Raw genomic sequence first — 23,165 nt, forward strand, 5'->3', positions numbered from 1 at the left:
ACCCATCGCGACTGTTGGTACTATCTCTTCTCCTTCCTACTCCTTCTGGTACCCCTCTTTCCCACATCATCGTCGGCTTGATCTATTCGCCAAGGACATTCTCTTGCGGAGGTGGATTCTTCTTCAAGGTGGCCTGCCTGGCTCGATCCAACGTGGCATGTTATCGACGGCTTCTTGCGATGAGATACACGCCCATAAGAGCAGCGACAACATGCTTATTTTCTGTCATGGCGACAACTGGGAGCAGTGGCAGAGGCCGAGAGAGTGCAGAGGATGGTAACCTGGACTTCCACCATCCATCTACCTCGTTCGAGTGGCGTAAAGCTCTCTATGCCCGACCGTCTGAAGGACACTGGCAGGATCTGACAAACAATCAAGCGAGGGGCTTATCGGAGAGTTCTAACAAGAGCATCGCTGAAGAGCATTGACAAGGAACAAGACGTGAAGTGAAAGTCTTCAGCCCCCGGCCCCCAAAAATCATTCCAGGAACAACGCCGGCCTGTGCTCACCACTCCCGCCAAACGCCCCCATCCATCTCCCACTCCTCCCACCTTTCGGCTATCACAAATAACCTTTCGCCAGAGCGGAATATCAGCATGCGGAGTCAATGCCGCGAGACGAGGATAAAACATGGCGGGCACGTACTTCAAAAGCCAATCGCTTGCTGCTTGTTGACGCTTATACTTGACGTCTCTCTGGGTTGGATTACTGTGCTGTTTTAATCTGTTTCTTTCGTATACGATTTGTAGAAGGACATTGACAGTCAACTAACAGCTTCGCTACAGCCATTGGCTTCATCCGCTATAATGACATCCACAGGCAGAATCCCCGTCTCAGTCGTAATACAACATTCCTCCCCATCAGACTGCTGGATCGTCGTCAACGGCAAAGTCTACGACCTCACCAAATTCGCCCCCAACCACCCAGGCGGCGCACACATAATCCACAAATGGGCCGGCCGAGACGGCTCATCAGCCTACAACGACTTCCACGCCGCCGACCTAATCGAAAACGAACTCTCCACAGAAGAAAAGAAAGGCGCCCTGGATGAATCCACCATCGACGACGCCTGGCGCGAGAGCTCACAAGACAAATCCTCCCCTTCCCCTCAAAACATCTCGAACATGAACGAAAAACCTCCCCTCTCGACCCTCATCAACCTGCACGACTTCGAAGAAGCCTTCGGCCGCTTCGGCTCCCAAAAGGCCTGGGCGTACACCTGGGCCGCCTCCAACGATCTCATCTCCCTGAACCTCAACAAATCCTGGTGGTCCAAGATCCTCTTCCGCCCCCGCATCATGCGCGATGTCTCCGCCATCAACACCAAAGCCACCATGCTCGGCGCCGAAGTCAGCATGCCCGTCTTCATCTGCCCGATGGGCATCGCCAAAACCGCCGGTCCAGAAGGCGAGATGGCACTGGGTTCCGGCGCCGCAAACGCAGGAATCGTGCACTGCATGAGCACCACGGCGTCCTTCTCCGCCGAGGAGATCCTGACGAGCGTCCCGCCAACATACCCCTACTTCTTCCAGCTGTACGTCGACCGCACCCGCTCCAAAACCGAAGCCCTCCTGTCCCGCCTCGAGGCCTTCGCGAACATCAAAGCCATCTTCGTCACCGTCGACCTCGCCGTCGTATCCAAGCGCGAAGCGGACGAACGCCTCGTCGTCTCCGAGCAAGTCTACACCTCCTCCGACGGCCAAGTCTCCGGCGCGGACAAGAAAGGCGCGGGGCTCGCCCGTACGACGGGGAATTTCATCGACTGGAAACTCTCCTGGAGTGATATCCCCTGGCTGCGCCGACACACCACCAAACCCCTCGTTATCAAAGGCGTCCAATCCGCCGTGGACGCCAAACTCGCCCTCGAGCTCGGATGCGCGGGTATCGTGGTGAGTAACCACGGTGGGAGGGCGCTGGACGGCGCGCCAGGGACGGTGGGGATTTTATTAGAACTCCGCCGAGATTGTCCGGAAGTCTTCGACCGCATGGAAGTTTTCGTCGACGGGGGCGTGCGCAGAGGCAGCGATATCCTCCAAGCCGTCTGTCTCGGCGCGAGGGGCGTCGGTGTCGGCAGACCGTTCCAGTGTAGCGTTATGTATGGCAAGGAAGGGGTGGAACATGCTGCGTTGCGTAAGTCCTGTCATATCCAAACCCCTTACCTATCTCACTTTCGAACTGCGTGTGGGTGATATGTGCTGATTGATGGTGTGTTAGTTCTGCAAGACGAACTCGAAACCGCGATGCGGCTGTGCGGCGTGACGGATCTGGGGAAAGTCAGAGGGGATCTCTCGTACTTGAATACGGTCGAGTTGGAGCGGTTTCTTCCTCCGAGGCCCAGTTGGAGCTGGAAGTCGTGGTTTGGGGCGAGGCAGTCGAAGTTGTAGGAAGAACGAACTAAGCAGATTTGTTTCCTGATTGATTCCATTCTTCTCATCTATGCCGTGTCTTTGCAGAGTATGGTCTTTTGTGTTCTCGTCTATGTGAGTGCTTGCCGGAAGAGTAGACCTCCAACCGGCGGTTCCATGTTCCATCAGAACGACCTCCTCAAAGCAGCACTCATCGCTCAAGCCCACTTCTTCCCTGTCAACATCTCATACGCCTCCCGATACTTGCTCGCCGTCTCCTGCACGACCTCCTCCGGCATCTTGACACCGTCCTTACCCTTCAGCCCGGAACTCGTAAGCCAGTCGCGGAGGTATTGCTACGAACATCTAGTCAGCACGACCACTGCCAACAAAAGAAAGGGGCAACTCACCTTGTCGTAGCTGCGCTGCGACTTGCCGACCTCATACTTCTCCTTCGGCCAGAACCGCGAGCTATCCGGCGTGAGCACCTCGTCGATGAGCACGACCTCCTGGGCAGCTTCGTCCCAGCCAAACTCGAACTTGGTGTCGGCGATGATGATCCCGCGTTCTTCGGCGTAGTCTCTCGCCTATACACAAACAAATTAGCCCAACAAACCCCCATCACCAACCCAGAAGAAAAGAACAAGAACTTCACTCACAATCTCATAGATCCTCAAACTCGCCTCCTCCACCTTCCCCGCCACCCCCTCCCCGACCAACTCCACGGCCCTCGCCCTCGAAATATTCTCATCATGCTCCCCCTGCTCCGCCTTCGTGCTCGGCGTCCAAATCGGCTTCTCCAGCCTCTCACTCTCCCTCAACCCCTCCGGCATGCGCATGCCATGCACGGTGCCGTGCTTCTTGCACTCCGCCCACGCCGACCCGGTGATGTAGCCGCGGACGATGGACTCGAGGGGGATGACGGGGATGCGGCGGACGAGCATGCTCCGCGGTGTGAGGGTTTGGGGGAGGGAGGCGGGGAGGGTTGTGCTGAGGAGGTGGGTTTTAAGGTTTGGGAGGTGCGTGGCGATGAGGGTGAACCAGAAGGCGGAGAGTTGGGTTAGGATGGCGCCTTTGGAGGGAATACCCTGGGAGAGAGGTGTTAGCTGGTGTTTCTTTTCATCGAGTCTGGTTCGTGTGGGTTTGGATGGAGTCTTTCTTTCGGAGGCATTGGTGTTCGGTTGTGGATCGCCACTGGACAACCTCTCGATGCCAGCTTCCAGGCATTGGCGCAACCGCAACTCGCATATCGCCAATGCGCCTCGAGGATTCTTCTCACATCAATGCGCCCTGCTCTTTCTCATCCTTTCCTCACAATACTGTCTTCTTCCAGATACTCACATTCTCCAGCACAACATCATAAGCCGAGATCCGATCCGTCGCAACAAAAAGCAGCGTCTTCTCATCAATCTCGAAAATCTCGCGCACTTTCCCACTCGCCGTCTTCTTCAGTCCCGGAACTTCGACTTTGGTGACGACGTCCGCCATGGTCGGTATGCAGCAGCAGCAGTAGTGGTGTAGAAGGAAAGTTGTGAGTCGATGGAGTGCTTTTCGGGTCGAGGTGATGTGTGGAGAAAGTTTTGAAGGGCGTGGCTTTGTGGACATGGGTGGGCGAAGTTTATATAGATGCCAGGCTGGGCTTCGGAGGAGGAGAGAGCAGGTGAATAGTAGGCGGCTCGTGAATAATTTGTATACATTGGCACATGTAATCATATCTAAGTTGCGCTGTCTAGCAGCTGAAAGGTATTTGTCTCATGTCGCCTGTGACGAGTGTTTGCCATGAGCAAACTGCCCGGCTGTACCAGCGTAATGTCACAATACCTATACTCTGTGCGGTTTTGCTTGGTGCGCATGTGTCGAGCGGTAGAGCTTCCATCTGAACATGTCCCTCGCTCCGTGATGTCCAGATTTCGAGCCTTTGCCGTCTGCTGAGTGCTCCACCATCGACCGACGGCCACCAGGCCCACACGATTCCTGTCAATTCTCGAAGCCAACACTCTAATAGTGACACCGCCGCAAAGGGTATCGAATTCGATCGAGGGCGGACATTGGCGGATGCCAGGGCGTACAGATGCTTCGTAAATATCTTCCCAAGTCGACTGCCGTCGGGAATGGGCACATGGTACTCACGTCTCGACGCCAGATTCTGGTCGAGATGAAGTCCGATCATGTGTGCATTCGTCCCTCAGTTTAGCCATCTCAGCGCCTGAAGGATGCGCGCCATGTATGTGCCGCTCATAATCGCCTTTCTGCAGTCGGCTGCAATAGTAGCTCTTCACGAGTCATTTGTGATCGTGGTGCCTTGTGGATGGTGGTGGATTAGACTTGCTTCCTTGTTCTTGCGTTCAGCGGTCAGCGAGAAGCTGCATGTACATCTCATCGGCCTGCGCAGATGTTGTCTCGTCCCCGCTCCAGTTGGCAATCTTCGATTTCATCAGCAGACAGTCAAGCATGCCACTGATGTCCTCTATCCTTTGGTATGCTGTGGATCGTCAGCGTTCGACTCTGCCGTAAAAGGTATTTGAGTTTCCTTACCAACTCTGCCTCGCTCAATGAGGCCGAGAGCCCTCCGCATACTGCGAGCCTGCTCAGCTGAGCCGGCCTCGCAGCAATAGCCAGCGAACCCAACGCATGCCTCGCCCATGGTCACAAACATCTTGGCAGTCAATGTGACGTTCTTCGACTCAAGGACCTGCGTGAGGCGTTAGCATGATTCATCTAACGTGGAACGCCACTTACCTGTGGCAGAGTGGCCTCAATCAGGTCTCTGGCTACTGCGTACTCGGACAACTCGATAAGGATCCGTGCTAGAACTGCGAGACCCTCATGTAAAACAGGCATAAGCAGGTGACGCTCCGCAGTTGAAGTAGCCCTCAACGAGACAGCAAACCCTTTGACTGCCTGTCCACCAGCAAGGTATATCCTGCTTTTCAGTATGAGAAGGTGGAGACGTTGGGCCATGTCAGTCCCTCTTCCTTTCGATTCTCTGATGCGTTCGCCGACTTTGGTCAATGCTTCTTCGAATGATCCTTGCTTGATGAAGAACTCAATTTCCAACAAGTTCACCTCAAACACGATCTCAGGATCGCTAAAGGACCGGAGTGGACGGAGTTGGTTCAGGAAGTAACTTGCCGCTTCAAGTTCGCCGCTGTGTAAAAAGTCAGCCGGAATGTACCAAATATGCTCATGCAAGACATACCGATGTAGTTGTCGCCGTAGCTGCACAATCGTGGCAAATGCCAAAATGCGCTGCTCCAGCTTTAGCACTCCTCTGATGGTTGGGTTGAGGCTGTCAAGCATTGCCATCGCCTTGGAGTAATGCCCAGAAAGTGCCGAAGCAAAAGCGAGTCGACAGCTTGAGCGAACGCGATCGTTTAGTGAACAATGGACATCGTGCACAACTGTGGCTAACTCGTACGACCTGGTTGCGAGCTGTGCCTGGCCTGCATGATGGTCAGAGATAGACGCCCGATTTTTTCATCCTCCCTAGCTTACCAAGGCGATCATGACTTGCACCATGAAAGAGCGCAGCAGCAGGTGCCAGGTTTTGAAGGTCGTGAAGGACATTCAGGTACATCGCCTGAAGTATGTATTCTTGGGCACGATTCGCGCTGCCACCCTGAGAAAGTGTCAGTACATAGCAGTCAGGTACAAGCGTCTTGACCAACGCTGAACATCTCCAGTTTCGCTTCTTCGAGCAACGTATTGCTGAGCAGCACCCAGTGTTTGCCATCTCTTGCTTTTTGCTTCAAAAACGCTATCTCGTCATGCTCCCCACCACCACTGCCAACGGCGCCTGAGATAGTTGCGAACGATGATCTGCTCTTGTCTGGATGAGCATGTCGAAGATATAGTAGCCAGGACAAGGCGAAGTTCAGACAGGCCGTATCCTGGTTCTCACGTGCTGTGTGAAGTCAGCACGTGTGGGTAAGATATCGGTACGTATGGCATACCCGTTGCTATGCACTCGTTCATCGCGTCGACGCTTTCATCCCAGCACTCGAAATCGGCATGCAGCACACTCAAGTGAAGCAAAGCGTACTGGTAGTAGACCCTCATGTTGTCAGCACCTGTCCTCGCGGCAAGCGAGTAATCGAAATATCGGTGCAGGCTCTCGAGTGCCATGTTGTACTGGCCAGACCTCCAATGATCGAAGAACTCCATGAAGAAGTGAAGCGATTGCGTCCCTGAATCCCACTGGTCGCCAATCCACTTGCCCAGCTGCGTCTTCACATCTCCTGGTACTCGCGTGCCGAGGTTTTGCAATTGGTAGATGGAAAAGCCGAGCAGCATATCAGCATCGACGACGCTTGAGTTGGATTTGGCTTCTGCGGTGTCGTCGTTGAAGGCATTCCTGGGCAATGCCGGCACGTTGGTCAGGTTCTGCGTCTCCTCGAGCTCTCTTGCTGCGTCTGGATTCTTCGTTGCCCAGTCCTCATATGTCAGTGCGCGATAGGCTACGAAAGAGTTCCAGAGTGCCTGAGAGTCAGCAAATTGCAGTCTTGTGAATTCAACATAACATCTTCGAATGAATTGACCGAGTGGCGAGCCAGGGGTGATTTGTTTCGATGGGATAGGATTGCCTTCCTCATCAAAAGGAACACCGTCGGAGTTGAGGCGATTGATCAGGTTGTGTAGAGAATCCAGACCATGAAGTGACCAGATGCGTTTGAGTAGCATATCGTACATATTCCGGCCGGTAACTTTGGAGCTCCATGGCGAAAGTCTCTCGGCCAGATATGTGATGTCTGATGAAGAAAGCTTGTTGCGCTCTGATACCGCTTCGAAGTCGTTTTCGGGTGAAGCGGTTACGTGGGTTGCGAGAAAGTCGAGGACGCGGAGCGAGGATTCAGACGATGTATGGCCAGACTGATATTGGCGGATCAACACCAGGCAGCAAATGCGCGCCGGCGTGAGGTAGCGAGGCATTTCCGTTCATCTCATCGTTCTGTTCGTGGTGGGTGTTGATGTCGAGTCCTGGAAATGGTAGGTTGAAGTGCCAGGGAGCCACGCGAGATTGACGCGCGCACGTGACCGGGATGTCCGAGGTCTGGCTGTTTCACGTCAACCTGGTCGTGGACGTGTCTGTCGAAGAGGCGATGAGTTCCTCACTCTTCTTCCATCTTTGAGACGCCTTCAGAAGCTACAGACAGTCATTGCAAGCGCTGACGATGCTGCATCCCTGCGACATCCAGATCGAACGGAAGCGGTGGCCAAGATGAGACTCACAACCTGGTATGGATGATTCCCTGGAAACAGGTATATTGATACTGATATATGTGCAGGAATGTCAATGGCATTCGTAATCCCTTCTCGTACCAGCCATGGAACACCGCTCGCAGCTTCTCCGCCATGTTCGATATCCTCGAGAGCGACATCGTAGTCATGCAAGAGTTGAAGATTCAGAGGAAAGATCTTAGAGATGACATGGTCCTGGTGGATGGATGGGACTGCTACTTCAGCTTGCCGAAGCATAAGAAAGGATACTCAGGCGTTGGTATCTACACACGAAATGCAACATGTGCTCCCATCAAAGCAGAGGAAGGACTACTCGGAGTACTGCCGTCTCCATCTGGCACGCCGTATCGTGACCTGCCTGAGAACGAGAGCATTGGTGGTTATCCAACTCCGTTGCAAGAAGCCGAGCTAGGCGTGGATGCAGCAGCACTCGATGCCGAAGGTCGATGCGTGGTGGTTGAATTTCCAGCGTTCGTGCTGTTCGGGGTGTATTCGCCAGCTAATAGCAATGGCCTGCGTGACGACTTCCGATATGGCTTCATCCGCGCACTGGACTGTCGAATCCGTAACTTGATAAAGGAGGGCAAGAACGTCGTTCTGGTCGGCGACCTGAATGTCACCCGCCACGAGATGGATTCTGGACCAACCCTCGAAGACATCCGCAAGTCGCTGATCACAAGAGAGGAGTACCTCATGTCGCCTAACCGGCGCATCTTCAACCAGCTTCTGATCGGTGGCGAGGTCTTGGACGAGCGGGATGAAGGCAGAGAGCAGGGCGTGCTCTACGACACCACGCGCGAGTTCCATCGTGATCGAGCCGGCATGTACACACATTGGGAGACGAAGATCAACGCCAGACCTGGCAACTATGGCAGTCGGATCGACTTCGTACTTGTGTCGGCAGCAATGCGTCCTTGGCTGAAAGACGCCAACATCCAAGAAGGCTTGCTTGGCTCCGACCACTGCCCGGTATTCGTCGACTTCAAGGATGCCATACCCTGGAATGGTAGGGATACCTCTTTGCTGGACGTAATGAACCCACCTGGTGCATTTGTTGAGGGTGAGAGGAAGCAGGAGTGGAAGATAGCATCGACGCCTGGTTTCTCGGCGAAGCGAATGCCCGAGTTCGACAAGAGGCGGTCGATCAAGTCGATGTTCGCAGCACCAGCACTGAAGAAGCCCCAGCCTTCTCAGCAAATTACCAAAGACGCCCAAGATGGTGTGGTTCAAGCGACAGATATAGCCCAGTCGAAAGGTCTGGAGATGAAGTCGGACTTGTCCGTCAACGATTCTGGTCCGTCTCAATCGACAAGCCCGGATTCGAAGCGCAAGGCATCAGTCAACCAAGAGTCCCCCCTGAAGAAGCAGAAGTCGGAGCCGAAGACCTCGTCTTCGAAAGCACAGGCACCGTCCAAAGGACAGCAGAGCTTGAGGGGCTTCTTCCAAGCCAAGAGCCAGCCTGCTCCAGCAGCCGCGCTGAAGGACGCCGCGAGTACCGACATCGTTGGCGACACGCAATCCATGGACGAAGTTGATGCCGAGCAGTCACAGTCTGCTGCAACGCCCACGAACACCCAGCCCTCTGAGTTCGCCAGTCCCAGCCCATCCCCAAGCAAATTCGCCTCCCAACTCGCCTCCGCTGAGCAGACCCAACGCTCATGGGGTGCACTCTTCTCCAAGCCGGTCGCGCCGCTGTGCGAGAGCCATCAGGAGCCGTGCAAGACGATGCAGACCAAGAAGAAAGGCTCGAATCAAGGACGAAGCTTCTGGATGTGTGCCCGACCGCTGGGTCCTAGTGGTGACAAAGAGCGAGGCACGCAATGGCGCTGCCTGACTTTCATCTGGTGCTCTGACTGGCAGCCGAAGAAAGAGGGTGCAAGCGTGAAGTCGCCTGCGAAAGGATGAACGAGGTTGAGAGCCCGCGAGGGATGGGGTGCTTGCTTGCCATGTTAGGATGATATGATACCCACGACTTGAAGTCTGCCTGGAGCCAGCCCGCGCAGTAGATACTTCTCACTGGCCCGATGGCTCGTAATGCGAATGATGTCCTTTCCACGGCCTCACATCACCTGCTTGCGTTCGTGCTCAGCGAAGGATATTTTGTTCCTGTCTCTTGCTCCCAGCTGCTCGTGTCCTGGTCTTGCCCAAGCGGCTCTGGTCTATGCCTGTGCTTCTGGGTATGCTGCTGCTGGCCGAAAGCTCTTCATATAACCATCGCCATTCTTGTTCCCAAGCTCTTTGCCCTGGTGATTCGACATACTCGTCCATGTGAAGCCTGCGAGACCCAGCTGCTGCTCTCATCGCTGCCGCCGAATGCTCTCTCTCATGATGTCGAAATCTGCTTCCCGTCTCTCTTCTTCATCAGGCTTGTAATGCTGTCTTCTTCCTCTGCTGCCGCCGCCGCCGCCGCCGTCTCGTCCGACGGCTAGACCGATCGAGCTGTTCGCCTGAACGCCTCCACCACTGCCGTCTCTGTGTATTCTGCTGTCGACATACGAGTCCGAAGGGCATGATATGCTCTGGTCTTGTCGTTCTGGCCTCACCGTGCTTGACTCGTCGCCCTGGCCTTCCCGTCACCCAAAGAGGAATGCCTGCTCAGAGTCGAGGTCTCTCTGCGGCTGATGTCGACCAGTCTCATAGTGGTCATCGAACCGCCTTTTCTCCTCGTAAGTAGTGAAGATGGAGGCGCTCTTCACGCTGGGTGGTGATATCTGGATGGGTGTCGTCGTCGCCGCCTCTGCCGTCGCTGCAGTCTCCTCGCCCTCGCCTGATGTCCTGCTGGGAGCCTGGTATCTTTCCAACTGTATTCAGTGGTCTGTAGGACTCGTAATCTATTGTAGTCACATACCTCGCTGTCCAGGTCGTCGCCGCCGCCGCCGCTGGGAGGTGTGCTCTCAAACCGCCCTTATGTGCGTCCGGCGCCGTCCTGCCTGTAGCCAAATGGACTGCTGAGTGATTCCTCGTGGTCCTGAAGGTCCCATATGCCGTCTAGGGTACTTGCTGCCGTCCGAGTCGTCACCGCCCTGGCTAGAATGGCTCCTCGCTCGCTGTCGTCGCCCATGCTGTCCTGTTGAGGTGCCGCCTTTGCTCGCTACTTGCCGAAAGTGTTCGAGGGTATCTAGAGATGGTCTTCGAGGACTCTGCTGACATCTGAGAAGATGGTGAAGGTCGTCGTCGCTGCCGCCGTTGCCTGGGAGACGGATTTCTGGCTGGATGGGAGGCCAGTCTTCGAGGATCTAGATAGTCGAATAGAACTGTATGAAACCACTGACACTACTTCTCATCATACTATTCGACTCTTGTTATCCCATTTGAGCGATTCTGTGATACTGGAAACCCCTTGGCCGTACTATACCGCTTTTCTGGCCTCGAAATCCGGCTTCTCGAGCCTGGCGCCCACGAACCCATGCCGGCGGTTGCGTCCTGGACATACTCGATGCTTTATATACCACTTGAAAGTGTCTGGCGGAGTTTTGGGAGTGCTGGGCGAAGGCGCCAGCTTCCTGGACTTCATCCCGATTTCCCATGCTTCAAGGCGTCAGTACTTGGATATATCCACCGAAAGAGGAGGCCCAGAGTCGCAACAAAGCGTAGGGGGTGTCTGAAGGTCCATCTGAAAGAGCTGGGAGTATGACTTTGGCGTTCTGGCTGGTATAGACCTGGAAAACATGGCAGCCGCCGAGAAGGCCTTTCGGGATGGCCCATATCACGCAATCTTATACTGTCTACAACCATCAACAGTATTCAGAATGCTTTTCATATCATATAGGCGTCGTATGGAAGTGTTCTTGGTACCTGCACCCACCTTGCTGCCGCGCAATGGCGTCGTCCGGCCAGAGCCCCATTTTCCAGGACAACCTACTATATCTTGGCCTTCAAGTCAGGTAACTGGACTCAACAAAGGCTCGAGGCCCTTCTAATAAGCGCATGAGAGCTACTGAAAGAGGTATTGTGTTGCTGGTGCCGCAGGCCTGCGATAGTCAGCCTCGGAGGGCAAACATCGAGATGGGTTCATATCTGCCACGGCCTATCCCCGTACCAAAGCAACGTACACGGCCCATAGATCTCGTTTTGAGAGCTGGATCCTCAGTCTTATCTGCGATAAATGTCCCGAGTCGCTGCTGTACCAGCTGATATGGGTGATGGCTCACCCATGGATTCTGGCCGCCCACACCGTACACCCACCAAACCAGAGTTCAGGGCCTATCAAAGACCGGTCTGGGGTCTTTCAAAACTTTGAAAACGAATTCAGTAAATGAGTTTCTGGCCCCGGAGACTTGCAAAGCAGATACACCAAGTGTCCCGACCCAGGGCCAGCCCTCTAGACCTACCACATGAGCAACCCTGTGCAGAGGTCCTATAAAATATGGGAAATTTCTTTCGAATGACTATAAGACGGAGCTCATATAATTTTCAGGTCCATCTGGTGGTATCTGGGTGCCACGTCGTCGTCGTCAGATTTCAGCTTCAACCCCGCCATAGCACACCAGCGCAACACCGCTTCTTTCCACTGGACATATTATGATTTCTGGATCCCACCGACCCAAAAGATCAAGCTCAGCAGTGCTTTGAAGATACCGTACCCTTCATACGCGGTCGCCAAGCTGATATGCATGATGAAGCTTCCCCTGCCGGCCTCTACCGACCCGAACAGTGACACCAGCCCATATATTCCTGCATAGAGATTGTACTCTTGGACACGCTCTACAAGCTCGTATATGTTTTGGAACAGTTCATGGTGTTTAATATACATTGGGATGGCAAAAACGAATGTCAAATTTGAAAGTCCCATGTCTCAGCTCCCCGAGCACATACGAACTTCTTTCAAGTTGGCGCTCCATCTCCTCGTTCCAAAGAACACAATTATGACACTTTACAAGTACGTGAAAGCTGTTGACGTTGTGCTACATCGCCGCCGGGCAAATCCCAAATTCCTTCACTCCCAGCGGGCGCCAAGACCTGGCTGATTGGCCAACCGCACGGGCCTCCGCCTCCCAACCACCTCTTTTCCAGAACGCCTCCTGTGACTCAGAACGGCGCCTGTGCCACAGCTGCGGCTCGCTTATGCTTCCGCATTGGTGAACAGGCGCCACAGCTCAGGCATTCAACTGTGGCATTCAGGCACGAACGCCATCCGGAGGTGTGGTTGCTGGTTATCGAGCACTCCGGCGACGAGCGATGGGCACGGTCGGCGTATTTGCGAGCACGGGGCGCGCACGAGCGCACGCGGGCGTAGATTGGAGCATGGAAGGCCTCAGGCGTCGAGGGAGGTTGTCGTCGGGAGGCCTTTGGGAGTTGGAAGGATGTTTCGAGGGCGATGGCAGTGGTTCTCGGCCGCCTGGGAGACGATGCAACAATTTTGACGGGCAGTCGATGGAGTCCATTCAACCTGTAGCAATATATCTTCCTTCTTTTGTGTCTGGAATGACTGATGCGATTGTGCCGTACTCAACAATGCGCTATTGTCGTGAGCCATTGCGATGTCATTCAGATTGGGGGCAATGCCTCATTTCAAAGCTCAGCAGAACATCATAATGCTTGGAACCCCTTTTGACTGAGTTATTGAGATCCTGAACAGGCATACATACCGCTGGTGGCTTGCTTTGTCCTTTGAGGCAGTCTCTCAATCTTGCCGCGCCCGACACCATGATGACTGTTCGAAGCCCCTACAGGCCATCCATATCTTTCGCAATATACCAAAAGGATACCTGTACGACCATATCCTCATCCCTATGACTCCCGTCTCGTTCATATCTACGCCGCAGAACCTCGTGTAGGTCATCTTACATCCGGGCATGAGTATCACCGGGTCCTACTGCCAACAGCCCCTGCTCTTGGTATTCACACAGTCTTCAAGTGTGATGTTTCAGGCACTTTTCCAACGAATTGCGGTTCTTCTGGGCATCACGATGTCGGTCCTGTACGGTTGGCGACTGCAGGGGCAAGGAGGATCTCAAGGATGGAGGATCAAATTTTCGTATTCACACGGGATGAGCGTACGGAATGCAGGAAAGGATGGAGTCAGAGCCTCGAATAGCCCTTTTAGCGGCGGATGGAGTCTGCAGGAGGAGGAAGATCGTTCGGATTGAGAGCTATCGGAGTATCTTGTGCGTCTGCTTGTCAGTACGGCTGAGAAGGCAGTCTCAGCACTCGATAGCCGACGTCCAATGTTTAAACACTCGCCTGCTCCATTGCATTCTCAGGACTCTTGCTATTTGGGGATCGTGTGACGGCTCGGATAGGAGTGTGGTTTCGGTGACGCTTCAAAGCAGATCTCCGGCACAGCCTTCCGCAGATGATCTCCATCGATCCAGCGAGTTCTGGGCATGGCAGTCGCTGTTTTTCTTCGCAGCAGGCCGAGACAGTAGAAATTGAAGGCGTCGAGTGCTGTTGCGGCTGATGAGATGTCGTCTCGCGTCCGGTGGGTCGGGAAGCTGATTGTAGTCTAGCTCTGTCGCGTGGAAGTCATCCCTGGCGCAAGGATGTGGAGCTGATCCTTCATCTCAAATTCGACTTCACCTCGCGCTCGATATGAGAATCCATTAGTATAACAGGCCAAGAGAGCCTTCAAGGAGGTATGAATGTACTGGAAAAGCCTCATTGCATTCATGAGAAGATAGAGATTCTTCTCATTGCTTCATTCTGTTCTCATTCCGCAATCAGACGCATATGGAACAAGGCGCATTCCATCCGCATCAAGGTAATCTGTCTTGCAACAAAGGTCTTTGACGCGAACCTTCCGCATTTGTGCACGACGATGATGCGTATGTGATACACAAAACCATCAATCCATGTCATCCGCAGCCGGCTGATACGCCTCATCCTCCTGACGGTTCTTTTCCAGGTACCAGTTCAGCGTGCCTCTCATTTCAAAATCCTGCAGGAGCGCTTTCGTGCGCAGCATATTCCTGGCTTCTGTTACCGGTGCATAGAGTCTCCTCTTGTTCTCGACTTCAGATGATCATCAGCAATCCAGACGACAGTGGCAGGTGTACGTACAGAACTGCAGAATTATATCCTTGTGGACCTTCAGGACTTGCCATAAGACGAATACATCTCCCAGGCTCGGATTTCCGTACTTCTTGAAGAACTTCTCGAGGAAAGCCTCGGCTTGGGGGTTGAGGAGCGGAGTTGATTTCATATTCGAAGCTTGCTGAAGACCAAAGGACCTTGCGAAGCAATCGACTTCGCTGCAACGCATTAGACAAGTGGGCCGTCACGACAAAATATCACTTATATGTTGAGTTTTCTTTGCTGACCTCGTGCTAGAACTTCGTAGTCGGCCCTGGTCATCCGAGGTCCTTGCTCGATCGCTGCCAGCTTCGTGCCACACTGGAGGTTACGTTTCGGAGCTGGAACATCTCGACGTTCCTTCTGCTGGGCACAGTACCTGGCGGCCATCAGGTTCACTTCATCCCGATCACGGTGGAGCTGTGCGAGGCGAGATCCTTCGGCGGCTTCTTCAGTGTGGCCACAACTCTCATCGGTGGTGACGTCGTCTGAGGTGCCGATTGCCCCATTGCAAGTACGTATCAGGTCGTCGAGGCAGGAGAGAGCGCTGTGGACCAGATTGTCTCGAGTCGCGGGTGTATCCATAGTGTGTGGTGAATCTAAGGGAAAGAATCGGCCAGCGGTACGTCACGCATTTTTTTAATCGGATGTCAGCTGTTTATCGCGAATGGCGATTTAGAGTTTGAATTTCATGCGCCTCACAATGTGGGCCATTGGCCCAGCCACAGCCCACGAGCAAGAAATACTTTCTCTGATCTCCTTCGGCCTTCTCGCAACATCATCCAGACAACATCTCGCACACCTTCTCACAATCACCTGCAACATCGCTACAAGCACAAGAACCACACCAGCGACGCAACGAGTAACGAAAATGGCTACTCAGATCACTTTCACTCCATTCGCTCCTGTCGAACAGGCCGTCGAGAGATTTAGCAAGGCCGTCGATGTCGCTGTTGCTGCGTGCGAGCGTGGCTTCCGTGGCAAGATAGCTGTGTCAATGTCCGACATCACTGGCATTGGTGGCGATGCTCTTGGTTTGTTCAAGCGAACTATCGAGTAAATCACCACAGACCCCCGAAAATTATCGACTGTAGCTGACATTCATAGCGAACGCGCTCTCACCCACTTCGCGCTCACCGCCGACCCAGATGCAGACCTGGTCTGCATCGAGCCAGGTGCGGTCCACGCAAGCATGCCCAGCACCGAGGACGCTGCGAAGAAGACGAAGCGTCCAAAGAACCCCTTCGTGATCTTCCGCCTCGACCAGCACGAGCTGATCAAGATCGAGTTCCCCGGGATACATAACAATGACATCTGTAAGTCGCACAGCTGTCCCATTCACGTGAGAATCAGCTGACATCATTTTTAGCCAAGATCGCTGGCCAGCGGTGGCGCAATGCCAGCCCAGAAGTCAAAGCCGAGTACGCGAAGAGAGCTGAGGTATGTCATGTCTTCGAATTTGTACCACCATGATTCACTGACAAGAAGTAGGAAGAGAAGCGCCAGCATGCGATCGACCATCCGGGCTACAAGTACCAGCCACGCAAGCCATCCGAGAAGAAGAAGCGCATGACCAAGAACAAGCTGGCCAAGCTTGCTGCGCAGTCCAGCAGCACCGACGCTACCACGAATGCGACCCCTCTCCCAGCCCAACAGAACGGGCAGACCACCGTCAGCACCGTCATGCCGCCTCACCAGAACAACACTTCACAGCTCACCACCCACAATGCCGACCCACTCGCCACCTTCAATGCCGCCCAGGACGTGTCGTTCCTCGCTCCCACCACCAACGAGCAGTCTTTCACGGTAGATTACCTCGCTGAGCAGCTTCGCCAAGACGAGTTGGCTGGGGAGGCTTCCCCTGAGGGGTTTGTGGATGTCGGCACGTTTTTTGACTTGGAGGGGTTTGGGGTTGACTTGACTCCTGTGCTCGAGTACGTGAGAGAGGCTTGAGGGGAGAGGCATGCTTCGGCTTCTGTGTTTTGGTCCTGTGCTGCTGTAATGACAACGTATATAGCTAATGGAAGCTCTGCGGTCCTCGAGTCTTGATTGAGTCAGTACCAGTGCGAAACATGGAGCACTTGCCATGGTCCTTGAAGGTCAGCCATGCCCCAAAGCGGCGCAATTAACTGAGAACGCTGGAGGATGACTCCGTAGTATGTGCGTGCCGTACGTGGGCGGACGTGACACCAAAGTCTCGGTGTACATGTTGCAGAGGAGGGTGCAGGCATGGTGCGCGCATATATCTCCGTTTCTTACTCAACGACCATGCTATCAGTGCTGCTTGTCGGAGCGTAGACCTTATCACTCTGAGTGAGAAGGAGGATGGAGACGGCTGAGCTCCCGAATTCCAGGTGTCCACGTATACGGAAAACTTCATGCTCAAAGCTCATGTGGCAGCTCGCGAATTCAAGGGGAGATGCTGCATAACACTTTTCTCCCATGTTATCCTAACGACTATGCTACTGATATGCTTGACGTTGCATGGCGCCTGTCAGCGTGTGTGAGAGCGAGGAGATCTCGGTCAATCGATAAAAGCACGTGAGCGCCGCTTTGGACCTGTTTATTGGCTTTGGCTTTGGCTCTGGCTTCATTACACCACCGAGCAACAACAAAGATGGATTTACTCCGCCTGAACTTCCCGCGCATGTTCAAGGAGCTCACCTTAGGCGATGTCTCCGAGCATGCCAACAAATACTACATCACCGGCGACCACGGTCGCACAACATGTTTGCATGCCCCGTCACGTTATACTGGAGATGCCACTGACGGTAGCAGCTGAACAAGACAGCAGCAGCGACGTGCTCATCTGCGATCAACGGTACCTCGACTCGCTCATCTGCAAGATGAACAGCATCGAGATGAGGCTTGCGATGTGGGAGCTGAAGTGCACGAGGCCCGGACAGTCTCACGACTTCAAGTTGCCCCAAGACGTCTTACTTCGAGAGGCATTCGCGGATTTGCTCGACGTCACTTCGCACGTCCAGCGACTGAGGGATAATCCGATACTGTTCGGCGACTCGCGCGTTCAGCAGCATTTCTTTGTCACCGCCAAGGCCATCTTCACTGCCATCTTCATGTTGATCATGCATGCTGTGAAAGCTGACCAGGTGCTGTCGAATGCTGAGCTCCGGGAGCGCGAGGCCACATCGTCCTCGCCCGTCTTCCCGGGCACCTCTCAACGGATTCCACCATGGCAGAGCTTCTGTGCTCCCGTGGCTGTCAATCCCGAAGCCGAAAAGACGAAGGAAATCGAAGCAGCTCATCCCGGGTACCGGCTGGTGCAGATGCAGTCTCTTCCTGCTCAGGGTGTACTCATCGCGGAGCACTGGCGACGCAAAGTCGAAAGCTTCGTCGGGGGAATAGCCAAGGCTTCCGCAGATCCTCAGCTCGTGCTCAGACAGAAACCACAACCCATGGACATTTTGCAACAGAGCAAGCGAAAGTGTATAGGCAAAGTGGTCGCCGTGCGCATCTTGAAGCCAACAAGGATGAGATCATTCAAGCCAGAGGTGTGCTATACTGAACCCTTGACAAGACGGTACTAACTTCTATACAGGCCGCTCAGCATCTTGCCTTCGGGGAGCAGCATCCCGTTGAGGTCGGTCGCTCAGCTCGTTTGATGGCCAAGCTATTGCGGGAAGATACTACGCTTGGCAGCAGTATTGCTGTGGGTTCGGCTGTATTCATCAAGGACGAGAATGTTGACCATGAGGTGGCCTGAAATTCAAGGACGAGGAAGCAAGGCATGAGTGGGCCATCAAAGCTATGGTCCAGCGTACTGTGAACGAACTTGGAATTCAGAGATTGGGCAGATACGCTGTTTGATGAAGTCAGCTGGGTTTGCTGGCTATGATCACGATGTGGCGCACAGATCGAGCTCCCATCACTGAAGCATTCGCAGACTGGCTGCAGCCATCTCGAACAGCTGATCACATAGGAGAGTCAATTCCAAAGACAAGCATATTGACGTGCACCTCAACTACCCTCGTTTTCGTGAAGCTGAAAATCCGCGCTGACTAAGATCGGCATCACCGCATCCATCGCAGCTGCCCGTGTTGGTGAAGCCAACTGGTATCCATCCCTCGACTCGCCATTGTCGCCATGGCTGCAGTACAGCTACGCCATAACCCTCATCAGCGAAGATGAGCCGCCGCCGTGATGAGCTTCCGAACGCTCGCAATCACCTACCTCGTTGGCGGTCTGACCTTCCTACCGCTCGTACTCGCCGCCGTCCTCGCGTCAGCATGGTATCTGCTACTCAAGGCCGATCACGCTGAAGAACGTCAAAGAGATGGACCAGACGATGGGAAGGTTTATACAGCTGAAGAGGTGGTCAAAGAACAGGATCAGAGTAGGAGCCGCCAGGAATCAACAAGCGACGTTGGAGCCAGTGGTACTTTTGCCGTGCTCAGGAAGTACGACTTCCAAGCTGCGATCCAAGCGCTGAATGCGCGGCAGAATGGAAGCGCTGCAGCTGGTGGTCAAGGGCATGATACCACTGCTGGAGACGGAGTTGGGAACAGCAGTGAGTCGGTATACCAAAGCATGTACCGCTCCGTCTTTTCCGGCAACAAGAACACAGGGAGCAGCACATCCATTCTGGACCACGATGATACCCAGCAAGCTCCTGCCAACCGCCGTAGATCTGTGTCCGCCAACGTAATGTATATCGTTCTGCGCCATGGACATTTGATGCTGTACGACTCTCCGGCCCCGATGGAGGTACGGCATGTGCTCAGTCTTGCACATCACAACGTCACGCTCCAGTCTGGCAAGGAGGCCGAGGACGAGATAGATGATCGAAAGATTCCAGAAGCTGACCTCTTTATCAAGAGAACCGCAATTGTGTTGACTCCTGTCGAGCTGCCCAACGGCTCCATGCAAAGCTCAGGATCCCAAAAGGCCACGAAGCCCATATATCTGTTTTCGGCGACAAGTTTTGAAAAAGAAGACTTCTTCCACGCCTTGCTATGGACTCGATCCCATCCTCCAACTCTCCTTCCCCTCGATCCAGAGGCACTGATCAAGCTCCAGTCCTCACTCCATTCATCAAGTCTTACGCCAGAGACGAGGGCATTGAACGCACTTTTGGGGCGAGTCTTTTTAGGGATACATCACACCGACTATCTGAAGAACTTCATTCTGGGCAAGATCGAGAAGAAGCTAGCAAGAATCCAAAAGCCCACGTTCATCCCTCTACTACAGATCCGATCGCTGGATCTTGGAGACGCCGCCCCGGTTTTCACCAACCTAAAACTTCGAGACTTGAACATCAATGGCGACACTACCATCAGTGCTGATATGCGGTACAATGGGGGCCTTTCAATCACTTTGCTTGCCGTGGCAAAGCTTGATCTGGGCCCTCGCTTCAAGGCCAGGACGGTAGACTTGGTGCTCAAGGCATCTATGCAGCGTGTTCAAGGCACCATGCTTCTACATATCAAGCCGCCTCCTTCCAACAGGCTCTGGTATTGCTTTGAGAACATGCCGGAGCTGGAAGTTCGTGCTGAGCCCGTCGTGAGTGAGCGAAAGATCACGTATGGCTTTGTGTTGAGAGCTATCGAGGAGAGAGTACGCACTGCCCTTGGTGAAGGACTCGTGAAGCCTAACTGGGATGACGTTCCAATGCCATTAATCGATACGAGAGGGAGTCATGCAAGAGGAGGTCTATGGAGTGACGAGGGCGAGGATGAACACCCGGAGCTGCGACCAGGCTCTGCCCGGGTCCTCTCCGATCGAAATGACAAGACGATGTCTATGCCATCTTTCCCCCCTGCAATGGATTCAGGCGCATCCACTGGTCTCTCCTCAAACTCAGAGGTCAACATCGCACGGATGCACCATTCCGCGACGATGCCAGTCGACGAACGACAAGTGAAGCGCCGCCCTGTTGGGTCGTCGCAAAACACTCACGACCCTTCGTCAAGTCCGGAGATCAGTCAGCAATCGAGTCTCCCACCGAAACCACTCCGCTCGCCTTCCATCACGCTGCCCTCACCTGTCGTGGCGGTAGATGGGCAGACTGTAGAGCAAGTGCGCGCAGATGACCCATCTCTACAGAATCTTCCCTCTCAGAACAGACGGCTTTGGCGATCTCGCGGCTCTATACCTCAACAGCAGCAACAGAAAGATGCGATGGATGAGCTGCGGGACTTGAGAGCGCGAGCAGACCAGGCGGCTGCAAGACCGTCCGTCTCGACCACCGCCGAGGGAGCCGACAATGTGAATCGTAGTCTGGAAGAGCTGCCTGGCAGCCACGACTCCGATGAAGCTTCCATTCGCAGCCACCAGCTGTCAGATTCAACGATACCCGCAACACCGCGATCATTCTCGATTCGAAGCACAGATTCGGAACGTTCAACCGCTACTTCACTGTCGTCTGCGCGGGGCCAACAGCCTGGCCAGAGGAAAGCGAACCTTCTTGCAGCAGCTGGCGCGGCTACCACTGCTGCACGGAACTGGGGCTGGAACACTATACAAAAGAATCGGGGTATGCTACCTCGAACAGGTGCCAAGCAAGAGGCCAGTCCTCAAAGCACCAGCCAGCCGATGGGTCGTGGACAGCCTCTGCCTCCGCCTGGACAGCCTTTACCTGGACCGAACAAAGGGCTTTGGGGTGGTGTGAGCAGCATGAGGAGGAAGCCAGTCCCTGCTTTACCACCCCGGCGTCCACGGCCAGGTGAAAGTGATTCAAACAGCACGACACCCAATAGCAAAATTCCCGTGCTCTTCAGGACCAAAAGCGGCTCAAGTCAGATTGCTGGGAATGGAGGCGACGATGAATTCGGCACTTGGCAAGAGAACGTGGTGGACGATGGTATGGGACCGAGTGGGGGATCAAGCGAGAGCGTCAATTTTGACCCAAGTGCTGAATACCAACAGTCCACCCATGGGCATTCAAGCGCCAGCATCACCGAGGATGAAGACTTGCTACAACTCAGTGCCGGTGAAGCCGAGCCTGAGACGCCTCGGACAAAACAGCCAGACGAAGAGCAAGAGCGAAGCGTCGACGACACTCCTAGCAAAGTCAAAAAGATCCCGCCGCCGCTGCCTGTGCGGCGACAGCACTCTCGAAGAGAGCAACTCATTGAGAATCTTTCATCACCACAACAACATGATGAGGATCAATCCCATAACGCAAAGGACGCCGACGAAGACGCATCATCAGATGCGCCTGGACTGCGCGTTCCTGAAGGTGCCGCCGACGCCATTGCAGCGGAGAATTCAACAGTAGAGCTGGAGAGCGGTGCAAACGATGATCCAGAGCATCTTGACGACTCTAATGCAGTTGAGGCCAAGGTGAAGGCAGAGCGTACCGAAGCAGCGACGCACGTTCAGAGGGAACAGCTCTCTGAAGGCAGTGATGTTGGCACGAACAAGGAGGTCACAGGGCTTGGAAGAGCCAACACAGCGGAGAGATTCCTCCAAGGTGATGACCTCACAGAAGAGGATTTCGAGGCACAGGATTCTACGCCAAGTGACGAAGGAAAGCGCTCAATCATGGAGACCCCAGTGCTGGGCACGAGAGTCGGCGGCTCGAGAGAGACAGAGACTGGCACTGACGAGACAGATGAGATATCGCAGCGCATCAAAGCTCAAGTGCAAAAGCATATAGAAGAGCCAGTCTCGCAAGTGACGACGAGCGATGGAGCGGCAGACGATCGACAAGGATAGAAATTATCAAGTAGCAGGTCGCACATTCCAGCATAGCGATGGCGAGGGTGATGGATACGCATGGAATTGTTGTACTTGCAGATGAGTGCGTCAAGAAGACTGCTTTCACAATATACCAACAAATTACCAAGCACGATTTTCGAACAATGCACTAATAATACAATTCAAGCAATTTTCGAGCTGCACAGTTGCTCAGCCATAGACGATGACCCAGCTCGGACGATGATTCCAAGGATCGCCGCACTGCCCACCGCAGCGTCTTCAGCGTCCAACATAGGTATGTCGTACAGCACAGCTGCAAACGCCCTGTGGCCTCACGGCGAACAATCAACGAATCCAGCCATGATCGACAGATACATCTGTTGTGCCTGGGGATCACGTGAGTGCCAAGAAGGCCACATCTTCTGAATTCACAGTCCTTGTAGATACCTGCTCCCGTAATCAATCATCTATGAAGGCCTAATAACCGCTGCACAACAGGTTATGAGCCCGGCGCTCAAGATTGATTCAACCATACTCATTTGATTATCTCTGATTGAGAATCCACAGTACCCTTGTCCTTGTATCTACCTGATCCACCTTGTTCTGCTATGGAGACCCAAACAAGCGAGAAATCTATCAAGTACATCCTCAAGAAGGGAGCCTCCTTTCAAGCATAGAGAGACATGCTTAAGGCCACTCTTGTTGACAAGGATTGTGCAGCATATGTCTTTGAAGACATCCCATGGCTAGCATATAAGCCAAAACCAGAAGCCCCAGAACTATTGCTCCCAATTGCTGTCCCTATTGGAGAACAAGCAGCCGAAAGAGCAAGGACTCAAGCACTGAACACAACTGCTGAAAATGAATACCAGGAGAGGCTGCTGGAGTGGTACAAGAAAGACAGGATTGCCT

The 23,165-nt window shown here is 54.0% G+C and overlaps 8 protein-coding genes across 8 annotated transcripts; 5 read left to right on the forward strand and 3 right to left on the reverse strand.

Moving 5' to 3' along the window:
* Positions 1–806: 806 nt before the first annotated feature.
* On the forward strand, positions 807–2,384 carry M409DRAFT_70617 (uncharacterized protein; the record flags this gene model as incomplete). The annotated part of the gene is made up of 2 exons (XM_033818820.1): positions 807–2,130; positions 2,215–2,384. The coding sequence occupies 2 exons, from the start codon at positions 807–809 to the stop codon at positions 2,382–2,384; spliced, it is 1,494 nt and encodes a 497-aa protein (XP_033661171.1).
* Positions 2,385–2,563: 179 nt separating this feature from the next.
* On the reverse strand, positions 2,564–3,833 carry M409DRAFT_37781 (uncharacterized protein; the record flags this gene model as incomplete). The annotated part of the gene is made up of 4 exons (XM_033810795.1): positions 2,564–2,701; positions 2,756–2,932; positions 3,005–3,433; positions 3,687–3,833. 4 exons carry the CDS (start codon positions 3,831–3,833, stop codon positions 2,564–2,566), a joined length of 891 nt encoding a protein of 296 aa, XP_033661172.1.
* An 857-nt stretch (positions 3,834–4,690) lies between these two features.
* On the reverse strand, positions 4,691–7,274 carry M409DRAFT_70619 (uncharacterized protein; the record flags this gene model as incomplete). The annotated part of the gene is made up of 7 exons (XM_033818821.1): positions 4,691–4,827; positions 4,881–5,037; positions 5,085–5,493; positions 5,545–5,788; positions 5,841–5,964; positions 6,014–6,249; positions 6,299–7,274. The coding sequence occupies 7 exons, from the start codon at positions 7,272–7,274 to the stop codon at positions 4,691–4,693; spliced, it is 2,283 nt and encodes a 760-aa protein (XP_033661173.1).
* A 289-nt stretch (positions 7,275–7,563) lies between these two features.
* M409DRAFT_29374 (uncharacterized protein) lies at positions 7,564–9,488 on the forward strand (the record flags this gene model as incomplete). The annotated part of the gene is made up of 2 exons (XM_033809435.1): positions 7,564–7,580; positions 7,631–9,488. 2 exons carry the CDS (start codon positions 7,564–7,566, stop codon positions 9,486–9,488), a joined length of 1,875 nt encoding a protein of 624 aa, XP_033661174.1.
* A 4,879-nt stretch (positions 9,489–14,367) lies between these two features.
* Positions 14,368–15,179, reverse strand: M409DRAFT_29375 (uncharacterized protein; the record flags this gene model as incomplete). Its single annotated transcript, XM_033809436.1, has 3 exons — positions 14,368–14,534; positions 14,583–14,768; positions 14,843–15,179. 3 exons carry the CDS (start codon positions 15,177–15,179, stop codon positions 14,368–14,370), a joined length of 690 nt encoding a protein of 229 aa, XP_033661175.1.
* A 286-nt stretch (positions 15,180–15,465) lies between these two features.
* M409DRAFT_29376 (uncharacterized protein) lies at positions 15,466–16,547 on the forward strand (the record flags this gene model as incomplete). The annotated part of the gene is made up of 4 exons (XM_033809437.1): positions 15,466–15,650; positions 15,702–15,910; positions 15,964–16,034; positions 16,086–16,547. The coding sequence occupies 4 exons, from the start codon at positions 15,466–15,468 to the stop codon at positions 16,545–16,547; spliced, it is 927 nt and encodes a 308-aa protein (XP_033661176.1).
* A 664-nt stretch (positions 16,548–17,211) lies between these two features.
* M409DRAFT_60189 (uncharacterized protein) lies at positions 17,212–18,318 on the forward strand (the record flags this gene model as incomplete). The annotated part of the gene is made up of 3 exons (XM_033814384.1): positions 17,212–17,323; positions 17,373–18,106; positions 18,154–18,318. 3 exons carry the CDS (start codon positions 17,212–17,214, stop codon positions 18,316–18,318), a joined length of 1,011 nt encoding a protein of 336 aa, XP_033661177.1.
* A 437-nt stretch (positions 18,319–18,755) lies between these two features.
* On the forward strand, positions 18,756–23,112 carry M409DRAFT_70621 (uncharacterized protein; the record flags this gene model as incomplete). The annotated part of the gene is made up of 2 exons (XM_033818822.1): positions 18,756–22,204; positions 23,070–23,112. 2 exons carry the CDS (start codon positions 18,756–18,758, stop codon positions 23,110–23,112), a joined length of 3,492 nt encoding a protein of 1,163 aa, XP_033661178.1.
* Positions 23,113–23,165: the final 53 nt, after the last annotated feature.

This window comes from Zasmidium cellare, assembly GCF_010093935.1.
Source record: "Zasmidium cellare ATCC 36951 unplaced genomic scaffold M409scaffold_50, whole genome shotgun sequence".
NCBI lineage: Eukaryota > Fungi > Ascomycota > Dothideomycetes > Mycosphaerellales > Mycosphaerellaceae > Zasmidium > Zasmidium cellare.